Source organism: Cervus canadensis, chromosome 11 (assembly GCF_019320065.1).
Source record: "Cervus canadensis isolate Bull #8, Minnesota chromosome 11, ASM1932006v1, whole genome shotgun sequence".
Classification (NCBI taxonomy): domain Eukaryota; kingdom Metazoa; phylum Chordata; class Mammalia; order Artiodactyla; family Cervidae; genus Cervus; species Cervus canadensis.
In genome coordinates, this window is record NC_057396.1 from 17876564 (window position 1) to 17891679 (window position 15116).

Consider the following 15116-nt stretch of genomic DNA (forward strand, 5'->3'; position numbering starts at 1 on the left):
CAAAGCCCATGCCTTCCCCACAACGTATTAACCACGATGAAGTTTATTTTTAAATTCATCTTCCTGGTTTTGTAAAACTCTTTTAAAAGGCTCTCAGTTCGTCAAAGTTTCCTGTTCAGGCTCATGAATTTCAGCTGCTCAACGAGCATTTATTTGCCACTCAAAGTCTGGGAATATCACTTGCCTTCTCCGGTATCCTCGTTCATTCATTACTGTAATTATTTATAACTTTAGAGTCACAGTTATTCTTCTTTGTATCTGCCTATTACCATGTTGAAATTTCCTACCTGTTGAAATTTTTTAACAACTGTTGTAATTCTCTTTTATTCTATTTTTTGAACTCCAAGATGGCCATCTCCCACTTTTTTTAATAGGCAGGAGAAGGAGGGAGGTGCAGAAAAAAAAAAAAAAGAGAGTGGTATAGTTAACTGGGGATTGTTTTATTGTATCTTTTCGTCAGACGTTCTGCTATCTTTTAAAATTTAATGTTCTCACTTGGGGACCCTAGACACCAACGAAGCACAGCAAGATCAAGACAAAACCTGGTCAGTAGGTAAAACGAGGCGCGGAACCCCGCCCCTAAAGCCAGGGCCAGGGGGCGGGGCGGAGCGCAGCCAGGGGGCGGAGCGGAGCGGAGCGCAGCCAGGGGGGCGGAGCGGAGCGCGGGTAGGGGGGCGGAGCGGAGCGCGGGTAGGGGGCGGGGCTGCGCTCCGGACGCGCGGGCCTTATAGTCCCCCGGAAGGCGCGCGGGGCCCGCGGTGGTGAACACTACAGACCCTCGAGGGGACCGCGGCCCTGCGATCTCCCTGTGCCTCTCCTCTCCGCAGACCCGCGCGGCGTCAGCTCGCCCGTACTCGCTGAGCCTAACCCCGCGGCCGCTGCCGTGCGGCCTGCGTCGCCTCCCGTAGTTCCCCGACAGGCTATGGCCGCCCGCCTCCTGCGCGTCGCCTCCGCCGCCCTCGGCGACACGGCCAGCCGGTGGCGGTTTCTCGCGCGACCCCGCGCGGGAGCCGGCGGCCTCCGCGGGAGCCGAGGGCCGGGCCTGGGCGGCGGCGCGGCGGCGACGCGGACGCTGAGCGTATCGGGGCAAGCGCAGAGCAGGTGAGGCGCGCGGGGTGGGGCGCGCGCGGGGTCGCGCCGAGCTCGTGGGTCCTCTGGTGGCGCCGCCTCCGTCGCCTCCAGAGGTTTCCAGTTCTGTCGTCCTCTCTCGGGCGCCGGCGTGCGGGCCACAAGCCCAGCCCCGCTGCCTTCTGGCCCCGGGCTGGTCGTCCCGTGCGGTCGCTTCCTCCGTGTCGTCCGGTTGCCAAGTTGCTTCTCAGGTCCACCGACACTTGGCGGGGGACGGGGGCCTGGGGCCCCCGATTTCCCTGTCCCAGCGCCCCCTGTGCCCTCAGGAAAGCTGGCAGTTTGCTGCTGCTGGTTCTCCGTGCGGTTTGGCGTGGATCTAACCTTTGCCCTGCCGGAGACCGCGGTGAACCTCGCGCCCAGTTTGTGTCGCGGCCACGGCTTTCTTCTGGGCTCTCTTCCTCCTGCCAGGTCTGGAAACGTTCTGTCCCCAAGTCCTTGTCCATTTAGGGTACACCCTCTCGTCCCCAAACTTCCCGGTGTGCTCCCTCTGGTGCGTGCTAAGTCGCTTCAGGTGTGTCCGACTCTTTGCGACCCCATGGACTGGTGCCCATCAGGCTCCTCTGTCCGTGGGATTCTCCAGGCAGGAATACTGCAGTGAGATGTCATGCCCTTCTCCACTCCCTCTGGTTGCTGTCGGATAAAAAGTCCCCTGCATTGGACTGGCAAGCCAGGGTTTTAAACTGGGCTTTGACACTTATTATCCAGTTTGTCTAATGCTTGTAACTGGGGGATAAGAGTCGTGTAGGCCTCACAGGACCATTTAAAGAAACCAATAAGAGCATACACATATTGTAGGGAGTCTGGAGGGCTCAGTAAATCCCACCTGTTAGCCTCAGCCGCCTCCTAGGCCCACAGCGTTGAGTTTTGTGTACTAAATGTCGAAACAGATGTGAAAAAAAATTTGCCCAGAATATGTTGCAGTTTTGTGTTCTTGGGTAGATTTGTTTCTCAAAGACACGATCCCCTTTAGATACAATAGAGGTAAAATGTACTCATAATTTCAGAGTATAGCACTGTGGTGGATGGAGCCTTAATATAATGTAGGTCTGAACAGCTCTCTGACCCGCTGTCCTGTAGTAGGAAGCAGGGAAAAACAGCTGGGTTTGTGTTCCTCTCTAGTTTCTTCTTTGTGAAGTTCCTGAGAATAGGGTGTGGGACTTACTCATCTTTTTCCCCTTATTCTGTGAGGTAGTGGGTGCTCACTAAATTTTTGTTGTATGAACTGTGGAGGAGATAATGAAGGCAAGCTGGGGTTATTTGTTAAGGCACGGGTGGGGTTATTTGTTACTTCTCAGTCTTTGATGTCCATCTGCCTTGATGCCTTGTTGCCTTGTTTTCTACATTGGTTGCTTTCTTGAAAAGTTGTGTATAAATTGGGACTCTTACTGAACACATTTATGTAACTAATATTTAAAGGGACATGAGTGCTTTTGTGAGTGGGAATTATCTCCTCCAAGTTACTGTTTGATTTGGTATATCAGGTTGTCATAAAGGGAAGCACATCTGTTTTGTTCCCTCTTAAACCTACTTTCTGCCCCATTGGCAGAGTTTCTGTCGATGGCCTGTGTTTCCTATCACAGACTGGAGCTGCAACTAAATTTTCCAGGCTACCCAGTATGGTCACCAGTAACCACAAGTAGCCATTTAAGATAATTAAAGTTGAATAAAATTGAAGAATCAGTTTCCCAGTTCCACTGGCCACATTTCAAATGCTGGATAACCACACATAGCTTAGTAGCTACTGTCTGGGACATCAGTTATGTACAACTATAGAATATCTGTGTTATTGCTCAAGTTTAATTGGACAGAGCAGTCTAGAGGCTGTAGTTCTGACTTTGAAGTTTAACATTTAAGTAAACTTTCAGTAACTGAGAGTCAAAAAACTCCTTTAACTCCAAAATACTGTGTTGTAGTACTTTACATTTTGTAGTGATTTCGGTTGCAAAGGGCTTTCACGTATATTATTTCACTTGACCCTTAAAATCTCCTGAGGCAGTTAAAGTAGATAAATGAGAATAAAAATTTTATATTAAGTAGCAGGCAAAACTTGGACTAGAACTTACATAGTTTTTGTTTGTTTTTTGAGCACCATTAGAGTTGATAATTGTTTAGCCCATTGGGTCATTTGGAAGAGTTAAGGTGGCTGTGGAAGTGGGGCACTCTAGATGGGGCCCTTTTCTTGGACCAACTGCCCCAGACCACCCCACATAGTGAAAGGGTGAGCATTAGCAGCCATAACTCCCCTGTCTGTTAGAAGTCTGTTAAGGGCTTTGCCACAACAGCCACTGACACCTTAGTTGAGATATCTGCTGTGGTTGAACAGAATAAATGGCAGTGCATGGTGCATAAAGGGTAACAGTTGAAGGAAGTAGTTGTTTGTGGTACTGGTTGATATATTGATGATGATAGAGGATTTAGAGGGATCATAGTTATTTTCCAGTACCTGAAACCTTGATCTTCTGGGGAATAGCTAAAAACTTTTTGCTAGTTCTTAAAATTGGGGAAGAGAAATCTACAAAACCCATCAGTACCAATTGTTAATAATGAATAAAGTTAGTTGAGTAAAGTACACATGTATGATGCTTTTTAGGGAATAAAATGTTTCCACAAACTTTCTCTCCTTTAATTCTCTCAGCAGCTTGGTGAAGTGTCCGTTATTGCCACTTACCCATGGTCACCTAATGAGTACGTTGGAACCAGGGCTGGACTTTATGTCTTCTGACTCTTACATTCCATACTTTCTCAGCTGCACAATTGCTTTTACTCTGTTATTTCTGCTTTCTCTCCTGTCCTTTGGTAACCCTGTTATTACTCTTCATTCTGCAGTTTTTTCTGGGGCTGAACACCTTTAATGGACTCTATCCCTGGGTTGGGAAGACCCCCTGGATGGAGGGCATGGCAAGCCACTCCAGTATTCTTGCCTGGAGAATCTGTAGACAGAGGAGTCTGGCGGGCTGCAGTCCATACGGTGGCAAAGAGTTGGACATGAGTGAGGCAACTTAGCACACACGCATGCACACCTTTAATATGTAGCAGCAGTTCAGGCTCCTTAGTAGCAAAAGGACTTCGACTTTAAATAAAAGTTACCAATCAGTGTTTGTTGAGCTCTACTCTGTTAGGAATTTTCCAGATGTTATCAAAACCGTGAGATAAATGATACCCTGATTTTAAAGAAGAGGAATCTGTGTCAGAGTTGAAATTCCTTTGCTGTTGCTTCTCTGGTGACTCAGTGGTCAGTGTTGCTTCGCTGGTAACTCAGTGGAGAGAATTCGCCTGCCAATGCAGGAGACATGGGTTGGATCCCTGGGTCAGGAGGATTCCCTGGAGAATATGGGCAGAGGAGCCTGGAGGGCTACAGTCCATGGGCACAACTTAGTGACTAAACAACAATAACAAAGCTTAGCTCTAGGGTGCTCCAGAAGCGCAGCAGTCCCCAAACCTCCAGCCTTCAGTGGTGTGTATAAACTATGGAATTCTTTCTGTTGTACTTATTGTCACTTAGTACCAGGCATTTTTTGATGTCAAATCTCTAGACTTCTGTGGGTTTCAGACACATGTTTCCATCTGGCTTCTGGACCTTTGTTTTTTCTATTATTTTTTTTTTACGTTCAATAAGATAAGTTTTATTTCTGATGATAAAAGTACACAGTTTGGTGAACTAGGAATAAAGATTTTATAGATTTAACAGTTTAATGATTTCAAAGATTTAATAATCACTAGTGTTAGCACATCAATTTTCTGTCTTTAGCTAAGCATATCATAACTTTCCAGGTTTGTTGGAAAGGCAAATCATTCAATGTCATGGTAATCCAAGCCTATGCCCCAACCAGTAACACCGAAGAAGCTGAAGTTGAATGGTTTTATGAAGACCTACAAGACCTTTTAGAACACACACCCCAAAAAGATGTCCTTTTCATTATAGGGGACTGGAATGCAAAAGTAGGAAGTCAAGAAACACCTGGAGTAACAGGCAAATTAGGCCTTAGAGTACGGAATGAAGCAGGGCAAAGGCTAATAGAGTTTTGCCAAGAGAATGCACTGGTCATAGCAAACACCCTCTTCCAACAACACAAGAGAAGACTCTACACATGGACATCACCAGATGGTCAACACCAAAATCAGATTGATTATATTCTTTGCAGCCAAAGATGGAGAAGCTCTATACAGTCAGCAAAAACAAGACCAGGAGCTGACTGTGGCTCAGACCATGAACTCCTTATAGCCAGATTCAGACTTAAATTGAAGAAAGTAGGGAAAACCACTAGACCATTCAGGTATGACCTAAATCAAAACCCTTATGATTATACAGTGGAAGTGAGGAATAGATTTAAGGGACTAGATCTGATAGAGTGCCTGATGAACTATGGATGGAGGTTCGTGACATTGTACAGGAGACAGGGATAAAGACCATGCCCATGGAAAAGAAATGCAAAAAAGCAAAATGGCTGTCTGAGGAGGCCTTACAAATAGCTGTGAAAAGAAGAGAAGCAAAAAGGAAAGATATTCCCATTTGAATGCAGAGTTCCAAAGAATAGCAAGGAGAGAGAAAGCCTTCCTCAGCAATCAATGCAAAGAAATAGAGGAAAATAACAGATTGGGAAAGACTAGAGATCTCTTCAAGAAAATTAGAGATACCAAGGGAATATTTTATGTGAAGATGGGCTTGATAAAGGACAGAACTGGTATGAACCTAACAGAAGCAGAAGATATTAAGAAGAGATGGCAAGAATACACAGAAGAACTGTACAAAAAAGATCTTCACGACCCAGATAATCACGATGGTATGATCACTCACCTAGAGCCAGAAGTCCTGGAATGTGAAGTCAAGTGGGCCTTAGAATGCATCACTACAAACAAAACTAGTGGAGGTGATGGAATTCCAGTTGAGCTATTTCAAATCCTGAAAGATGATGCTGGGAAAGTGCTGTACTCAATATGTCAGCAAATTTGGAAAACTCAGCAGTGGCCACAGGATTGGAAAAGGTCAGTTTTCATTCCAACCTCAAAGAAAGGCAATCCCAAAGAATGCTCAAACTACCACACAATTGCACTCATCTCACACGCTAGTAAAGTAATGCTCAAAATTCTCCAAACCAGGCTTCAGCAGTACATGAACCGTGCACTTCCAGATGCTCAAGCTGGTTTTAGAAAGGCAGAGGAACCAGAGATCAAATTGCCAACAGCTGCTGGATTATCGAAAAAGCAAGAGAGTTCCAGAAATACATCTATTTCTGCTTTATTGGCTATGCCAAAGCCTTTGACTGTGTGGATCACAATAAACTGTGGAAAATTCTGGAAGAGATGGGAATACCAGACCACCTGACCTGCCTCTTGAGAAACCTGTATGCAGGTCAGGAAGCAACAGTTAGAACTGGACATGTAACAACAGACTGGTTCCAAATAGGAAAAGGAGTACATCAAGGCTGTATGTTGTCACCCTGCTTGTTTAACTTATAGGCAGAGTATGTCATGAGAAACGCTGGGCTGGAAGAACCACAAGCTGGAATCAAGATTGCCAGGAGAAATATCAATAACCTCAGATATGCAGATGACACCATCCTTATGGCAGAAAGTGAAGAGGAACTAAAAAGCCTCTTGATGAAAGTGAAAGAGGAGAGTGAAAAAGTTGGCTTAAAGCTCAGCATTCAGAAAACTAAGATCATGGTATCTGGTCCCATCACTGCATGGAAAATAGATGGGGAAACAGTGGAAACAGTGTCAGACTTTATTTTTTGGGGGCTCCAAAATCACTGCAGATGGTGATTGCAGCCATGAAATTAAAAGATGCTTACTCCTTGGAAGGAAAGTATGACCAACCTAGATAGCATATTAAAAAGCAGAGACATTACTTTGCCAACAAAGGTCTGTCTAGTCAAGGTTATGGTTTTTCCAGTGGTCTATATGGATGTGAGAGTTGGACTGGGAAGAAGGCTGAGCTCCAAAGAATTGATGCTTATGAGCTGTGGTGTTGGAGAAGACGCTTGAGAGTCCCTTGGACTGCAAGGAGATCCAACCAGTCCATCCTAAAGGAGATCAGTCCTGGGTGTTCATTGGAAGGACTGATGCTGAAGCTGAAACTCCAGTACTTTGGCTACCTCATGGGAAGAGTTGATTCATTGGAAAAGACCCTAATGCTGAGAGGGATTGGGGGCAGGAGGAGAAGGGAACGACAGAGGGTGAGATGGCTGGATGGCATCACCGACTCAATGGACATGAGTTTGAGTAAACTCCGGGATTTGGTGATGGTCAGGGAGTCCTGGTGTGCTGCGATTCATGGGGTCCCAAGGAGTCGGATACGACTGAGTGACTGAACTGAACTGACTGATCATAACTTTTGATAGAATTGGAAAACATTTATTTGAGGTATAACATAAAATAAACTGATATAAAATTCAGTGATTTTTAGCAAATCTTTAGGGTTCTGCAGCCATTACCATATCTTTGATTTGTCTAGCCATAAACACAATCCAGCACTGGAATAATTTCGTTTCACCAGACAGTTTGACATTTTACAGTCGGTCCCCATGTCCAACCCTAGTCCCAGGCAACCACTGATCTGCTTTCTGTCTTTATAGATTTGCCTTCTCTGGGAAATTTATGTATTGATATATATGTATAAAACTGGGCTTATTTAACTGAGTGTAAATGTTTTCAAGGTTCAAATGTGTTGAAGCATATGTTTTTTCTGTCAGTTCAGTTCAGTCAATCAGTTCAGTTCAGTCAGTCAGTCAGTTCAGTTCAGTCGCTCAGTCGTGTCTGACTCTTTGCGACCCCATGAACTGCAGCATGCCAGGCCTCCCTGTCCATCACCAACTCCCGGAGTCTACCCAAACTCATGTCCATCAAGTCGGTGATACATCCAGCCATCTCATCCTCTGTCGTCCCCTTCTTCTCCTGCCCTCAATCCTTCCCAGCATTAGGGTCTTTTCCAATGAGTCAACTTTTTGCATAAGGTGGCCGAAGTAATGGAGTTTCAGCTTCAGCATCAGTCCTTCCAGTGAACACCCAGGACTGATCTCCTTTAGGATGGACTGGTTGGATCTCCTTGCAGTCCAAGGGATTCTCAAGAATCTTCTCCAACACCGCAGTTCAAAAGCATCAATTCTTCAGCACTCAGCTTTCTTCACTGTCCAACTCTCACATCCATATCAAGCAGGTCTAAACTTGAACTAATTTCCAGTCTTCCCCAAAACTCCTTCTCCTAAGTTAATCCTCGGTTAACCTGTAGTCGCCATTACCCAGGCAAGAAATTTGTGTTACTTCCTCCCTCTCCAGAACCTTTTGATTCTGCCTTCTGAATATCTCTTAAATTAGTATCTCCTACACTGTTGCTTCGTTTATGCCCTTTCATAACCTCCAGCGGGTCTCCCTGCCTCCAGACTATCTTCATTCTTAGTCATTCTTCTTTGAAAAAAATGCCAGTTGTCTAGTTGAAAATTGTGCATGTTTGGGAATACTTGCTTTAAAGCATTTTTTTTTTTTTTCCCTGTGAAAAGAAGTTGGAGAGTACAGGCCCATTTAAGGGACATTCTCTCTTTCTCAACACAATTCTGATCAATTTTTAACAATCTTTTTTTTTCAGCATTGTGTAATCAGGGAAGACATTATCTGATAAGGCTGCCTTGGTTGTGAAATGAGATGACTGGACCTGGTAATTTGCATGATATTTATAGCTCTGAAATTATACAATTCTAGGTTTACTTATATTAAACAAAGTTTTCTTTGATGAACTATGCCTATTGGGAGTGATGAAAATTACAACTAATTCTTTTAAGTCGAAGTACATCTTTTCAATTATGAAGTAAAAATTAAAATGACCAGTGGTGGGGAGGGTATTATCTAGTTGATAGTATGATTTTCCTTCCCAAAATTTGGACTCATGTTTGAGAGAAGGGTAAGAAATGTAAGCACGTTAGCAGACTGATGACTGACTGATAGATATCCTATAATAATGAAAAATATAAGGAGGGTTATATTTATCTTCCCACAGATTTAAACAGAGAAAACCTTTTTCTAATCCCTTTGGTTTTCGACCAAAACGAAATGTTCAACTACTCAAAGCTATCAAACTGCTGCCTCTTGTTGACTGTATTTGTCAGACACTTGCATAACAATTGCCTTATCAATAGTATGATGATTTGTGTTTAAAGCTCTCCACAGCCCTCATCTAGTTTTTAGGGACACATTCATAGAGATGTTGGTTTTCAGAGGATCTGTGTGAGAGCAAAACAGACTTCATAAGTGATAATGATTGCTAATGATTTCATGTAACTGTGACTGAAGGTGACGACTGGGGAGACATACTTCAGGTGGCCTTGATAATGACGTACTTACTGTTTCCTTTAGGGTGGCGGAACTTCCCATCGGGTTGGTGGGTAGAAAGTTATGCCTCTGATTTCTGGTGTCTCCTTCCCAAATAAACTTTAGAAAGAAAAGAAAATCCTGTAAAGGAGAATATTTGCATGCACACAGACACACACACAACCTAATTATTTCACCTTACGGGTTCTTCAAGCAACTATTTTAAAGTATCTTGAAATTACTGAAAGTAATAAAGGACTGTTTCCTTTTCCAGCTCAGAAGATAAAATAACAGTCCACTTTATAAACCGTGATGGTGAAACATTAACAACCAAAGGAAAAGTTGGTGACTCTCTGCTAGATGTTGTGGTTGAAAATAATCTAGATATTGATGGTTTTGGTGAGTATGGAACATTCCTTAAAATTTATAAGTGAAACTATTAAATAGGTTTTACCTTTGTTTTGTTTTTTATTTCTGAAGAATTTTAACTATAGCATGCTAAGTGAACTATTAAAATTCAGGATGCTTTAGTGTTATATTCTCACTTATGAAGAATAAGAGTGACACCGTGTTTCTGTTCTTTGAACATTTAATTAGCTATATGCCCTAAAGTCTGTTGCCTCATTACCTTATTGATTATATGTGTGATGCAAAGCTGGGAGTAGTGCGTGGAATTGAAAAATACCAGGGACGCTGTGGGAGAAGGCGAGGGTGGGATGATTTGAGAGAATAGCATTGAAACATATATATTATCTATGTGAAATAGATCACCAGTTCAGGTTCGATGCATGAGACAGGGTGCTCAGGGCTGGTGCACTGGGATGACCATGAGGGATGGGATGGGGAGGGAGATGGGGGGGCGCTCAGGATGGGGGACACATGGCTGATTCATGTGAATGTATGACAAAAACCACCACAATATTGCAAAGTAATTAGCCTCCAATTAAATGAATTAAAAAAGAAAATACCAGATTGAGATACTAAATGTCATATTACAGAGGCTTATGGGATCTTAGTTCCCCAACCAAGGATTGAACCCAGGCTCTTGGCAGTGAAAGTGCCAAGAGTCGTAACCACTGGACTGCCAAGGGAATTCCCAGACTGGTATTTTCTTAATTACATTGAACTTATGCATTCTTTTTAAGTGAGTACTTTTTTATTGAGCTGTAATTGACATATTAGTTTCAGGCATACAACATTGTGGTTTGATACTTGCATGGCAACCCACTCCAGTTTTCTTGCCTGGAGAATCCCATGGACGGGAGCCTGGCCAGCCACAGTCCATGGAATCTCAGAGAGTCGGACACGACTAAAGTGACTTAGCATGCATGCCCTGTACAGTCTGGAATGTCAACTCACTTTCCTTCAAAGGGTAGTTAATCTACTTCTTATTAAGGAAGTGTTTGGTTTAGGAAATTTTCACTCCTAGACTTTTCACCTTACTCCTTTACCACTCACAGAAAGCCCATATCCAGGAAACTGCCGTCTTAGACCTCAGGGGTACACTGTATGTCACTTGCCAGTTTTGCTCGAGCATTCTCTCTAGTCTAGAATGGTAGTTTTTTAAGAGGGTTCCATGAGTGCCACTTGGGAAATTCATATTCTTAGGCCCCACTCTGGACTTCCTGAATCAGAAAGTTTGGGGTAGGGCCCAGAAATGTGTATTGTAACAAGCCTGCCATGTGATTTGATGCATGTGGAAGTTTGAGAACCACTAGTCTGCAGTCAGGTCCAAGGAGCATATCTGACTATTTTTCATTCAAGGCACTGTTCATATTGCACTTTTAAGAACTCTTTTCAGGTCAGAATTATTTCTTCCCTTCCATTTTCCCATTTTATATTAAATATACTTCTCTATGTTAATCCTCATTGCAGTTTTCTTTTTTAGAGAGAATGTCCCTTCCCTTTATTAGATTGTGTGCTTTTGGAAGACTTATCAGTCAGGTAACCAGAGTTGGCACTCAGTAATAATTTGCTAAATTTCTGAATCTAATGTCAATTACAGGGATAACTATAATTGGACCTACTACATTCCAGCATATGTTATCTATTATTGTAACAACTCTTAAGAGGCGTTTTTTTTTTTTTAACTTCCAATTTATAGGTGAAGAAACTAATAAAGTTCAGAGAAACTTAATGTTCCCTGGATCATATGGTAGCAAGTGAGAAGGCCTTAAAAGATTCAGGCCTGAGTCTAACTCCTGAACGTTGGCTTTTTCCTGTAAGCATTTCTCTCTTAAGAAGTGTCTTTCCTTTGTGAACACTTGTTAGAGAAATTAGGTGATGACATAGTTGCTATAGCTCTAGTTTTAAGGCATTTCTTACTCTAAAGCAGTGGTTCTTGGCTGGGACTAAGTTTCAGAATTCTTTAGAAATCTTAAAGATATGTTGTCATGATAGTGTAGGGAGAGCGGAAGTTGTGCAGATATCCTTTTAAATTCACATGATTCAGTTCCATACCATAGATTGACTGATTTATGGAAAAGAACCCATGGATAATTTATATATATATATATATTCTGTAAAAATTTGTATATAATTGAGTTCCCTCACGAGTTCATATTCAGCAACACTTAGTTGACTAAGTTTGGTTTCTCTGAATTGTTCTCTCACAAATGAAGAGTAACACACTGCACAGTAATTGAGAATAGACCCTGGAATCAGACAAATGTGATTCATAAACCAACATTGTCACTGACTGTTCATAATACCTGGAGCAAGCTGCTTTATATCTGTATGCCTCAGTTTCCTCTTCTGTAAAATATGATTGTAATAGTTCTAACATCATAGGGTTGTTGAAGATTAAGTGGTATAATGGAAGTGAAGTGCTTAGCACAGTGGCTACGTTGGTAAGAACAGTAGAATTTGTGGCATTTTAACTTGGCCTGCTCTCCTCCTCTCCCCTGTTCAGCAGTAGCCTTAAAAACTGGCAGCCTTGCAGCCACTGGAGGAACAAACTGATTTGACTTCCTCAGAAGCGTTCTCCAGAATTTTGTCACTATTTTGCAGCTTCTCGGAAAAGCTCCATTCCAAGGAGTTGTTTATTTGATTTGCCTCAGAGATTGCTCTGTGAGGAGGCTCTGTCCCTAAGACTTTTGTCTGAAATAATTACCTGCAGTTGTTTAACACTGTGCTGCCTGAGGCTGTGATGCCTCTTGGAGCAAACAGGAGCCTGGCCAGAAAGCCTAAAAGAAAGATCTGGGGAATGCAATGTCTATAGTGGGCTTTGAAATACTTTGGGGATCTGAAGGCCATGCACAAAAGCAGGACTGTGTTTATGTCCAGAAAAGACCTGATAGGGCCTTAGTCTCTCATCTGTGCATCTCTGGCTGACCTTGAGGGTCCCGTGCAGGTGAAGGCCAAGACAGACATGCAGAGTACTTGAATGTTGAAGGTTTGCGTAATCATGAACTGAGCTCCTCAGCAGAGGGCAGAAGCCTTTATTGGGTCAAAGCCCTGAAGGAAACCTCCATATAGTGATCTAGCTGACCACTAAGCTCACTGAACAGAGACATCGCTGATCACATGCTGCTGGGATTACAGGCCTCAGAGTTAGTTTGGGAAAGTCAGTAAAGAAACAAATAGCTGCAAGAACAACCGCCAAAAATCCAGCCATGGCAACAAACCTAGGGGAGACAGTGGTGATCCTGATTTTCAGGGTTGTCATGTTATATTATTTAAAATGTCTACTTTGCAATAAAAAATTCAAGACTCCCAAGGAACAGGAAAGTATGGCCCATACTCAGGAAGAAAAGCAGTCAATAGAAGCTGTCCCTGAGGAGTCCCAGCTATTAGACTTACCTAGACAAAGACGTTAAATCAGCTGTTACCGAAGTTCAGAGAGCTGAAGGAAAGTATGTCAGGATGTTCTTTGGCCTTTGTACATCAGTATGTGTGGACTTTGTTACCACTGTGTGTGAGGGTACATTAAAGAAGTAAAGAACATTTTTCCTGTCCTTTAGAAAGCTAATCTTTTGTGTTCTGGAAAGGCTAATGTGGAGGCTGTGATCCAGTAAATCTGTTTTTATACATTTCTCCACAGCTTCAATCTCAGCTTTATGGAAAGACGTATATACTAGACTCTTTACTCCAGAGTTATTTGTGAGAGCAAAAGATTTGAAAGAAGCAAATGCCCATAGATAGAAGACTGATATTTAGTCATGCAAGGGGTTACTATATTACTCCATTAAAAAACAACAAGACTATGAAAGGAGTTTTGAAAACAAATATCAGTAGTTTCCTGCTGGTAGGAGGGAAGCTTTTAATGCTATGGTATATTTAATCCATATCTTTCTTTGAACATTTAGGTGACTTCCGGTTTTCAGCTATTACAAATACCCTTAAGGTGAACATCCCCAAGAATACTTTTCTGTGTTTGTGTTCCGTAATTTCCTTGTGGTAAATTCCTAGGGAAAGAATTACTTAGTAAAATTTGTTTTATTGACTGTTTGCTCTAATTAATTGCCTGTTTTTCTGATGAGGTATTATTTATTTTTAGCCATTAGGAAAGGCTCTTTAAATGTGCTGTTTGACCAAAAAAACTAACAAAATGAAAATTATTTTTAAACGTTTATTTGAAAGGCTCTTAACCTCTGTTTTACATGGAACTACATTTTTCTTAAAATAATGTAAAATACTTTATTTACAGTAGATAATTTTCATGAGTTGCTTTCCATTTCTTTGAAATAAAAGCATATTTTGACCTTAATATTGAAAGCATCTTTAAATTTTTAAGTATTTTTTCTTTCATCATTCATGACTATATATTGCAATAACACTTTTTCACATTGCAGTTTGCAACCATTAGTCATATAATCAGTTTAGTAGCTCTCAGTTACCAGTTAAAGTAATTAAAAAGAAAATATAAAACCACCATTTTTTGTATTATTCCATGAAATGCTTGTTTAACTATTTTACAAAGTGTGTGTATACCAGGTTGTGATGTAAAATGGGACTCATACTGTGAGTCAAAATTTAAAATATATATTTTTTCTTTTTGGAAAACTGTTGGCTGGAATGTTAAGAATGGAATTTCTGCCTGTGTTTGTTTCCCAGCTCTGTCACTTTGCCACCTTTGTGACCTTCAGTTAGATCTCTAATCTCTTCATACCTTGTCTCCTTAAGGGTAACATAGAAATAATGTTAGTACTTAAGTACTTTGTAAGGTTGCTATAGAGATCAAATGAGTTTATCTAAGCAAGGCTAAATTAATGTTAGCTATTCTTGTTAGCATAGTTATTACTACAGGTTCATTGTTCATTATAACAGATTTTAAAAATACATTAAATGGTAACGTCTCATAGTCTTAACACACAGAGATAAACACTAAAAGAGTCCTTTCATCCCCAGTTTCCTAGAAGTACTGAAAATTTAATGCCAACACAGTCTTTAGTAGTTCAATAAGAATTCTGCATTTGTTTACATGGACATAGAAGAGATACTTTAAAGATCAAGGATCCTAATGTGTCCAGAATTTTGGGCATGTAAATATAAATTTGAGATAAGCTAAACTAGGTTCACAAAAGATAAGAGTTAAGCATAAGTCACTTTCTAGAATAAAAATGGAAGAAATGAAATCAAGAAGTCTGAACTACTGTGATTATAAAGAAGAGAAAACAGCATTGTAAGGGACACCTATGCTTCTCAGGTGGAGCTGTTGGTAAAGAACCCGCCTGCCAATGCAGGAG

The 15116-nt window shown here is 41.9% G+C and overlaps 1 protein-coding gene across 1 annotated transcript in view; it reads left to right on the forward strand.

Moving 5' to 3' along the window:
* The first annotated feature begins 672 nt into the window (after nt 1-672).
* FDX1 (ferredoxin 1) overlaps nt 673-15116 on the forward strand; it is a 37179-nt gene continuing 22735 nt past the window's right edge. Inside the window, exons 1-2 of the mRNA XM_043481808.1 lie at nt 673-1101; nt 9704-9828. Of these exons, the coding sequence (XP_043337743.1) occupies nt 923-1101; nt 9704-9828 (304 nt within the window). The 5' untranslated portion in view covers nt 673-922. The remainder of the gene's footprint in view (nt 1102-9703; nt 9829-15116) is intronic.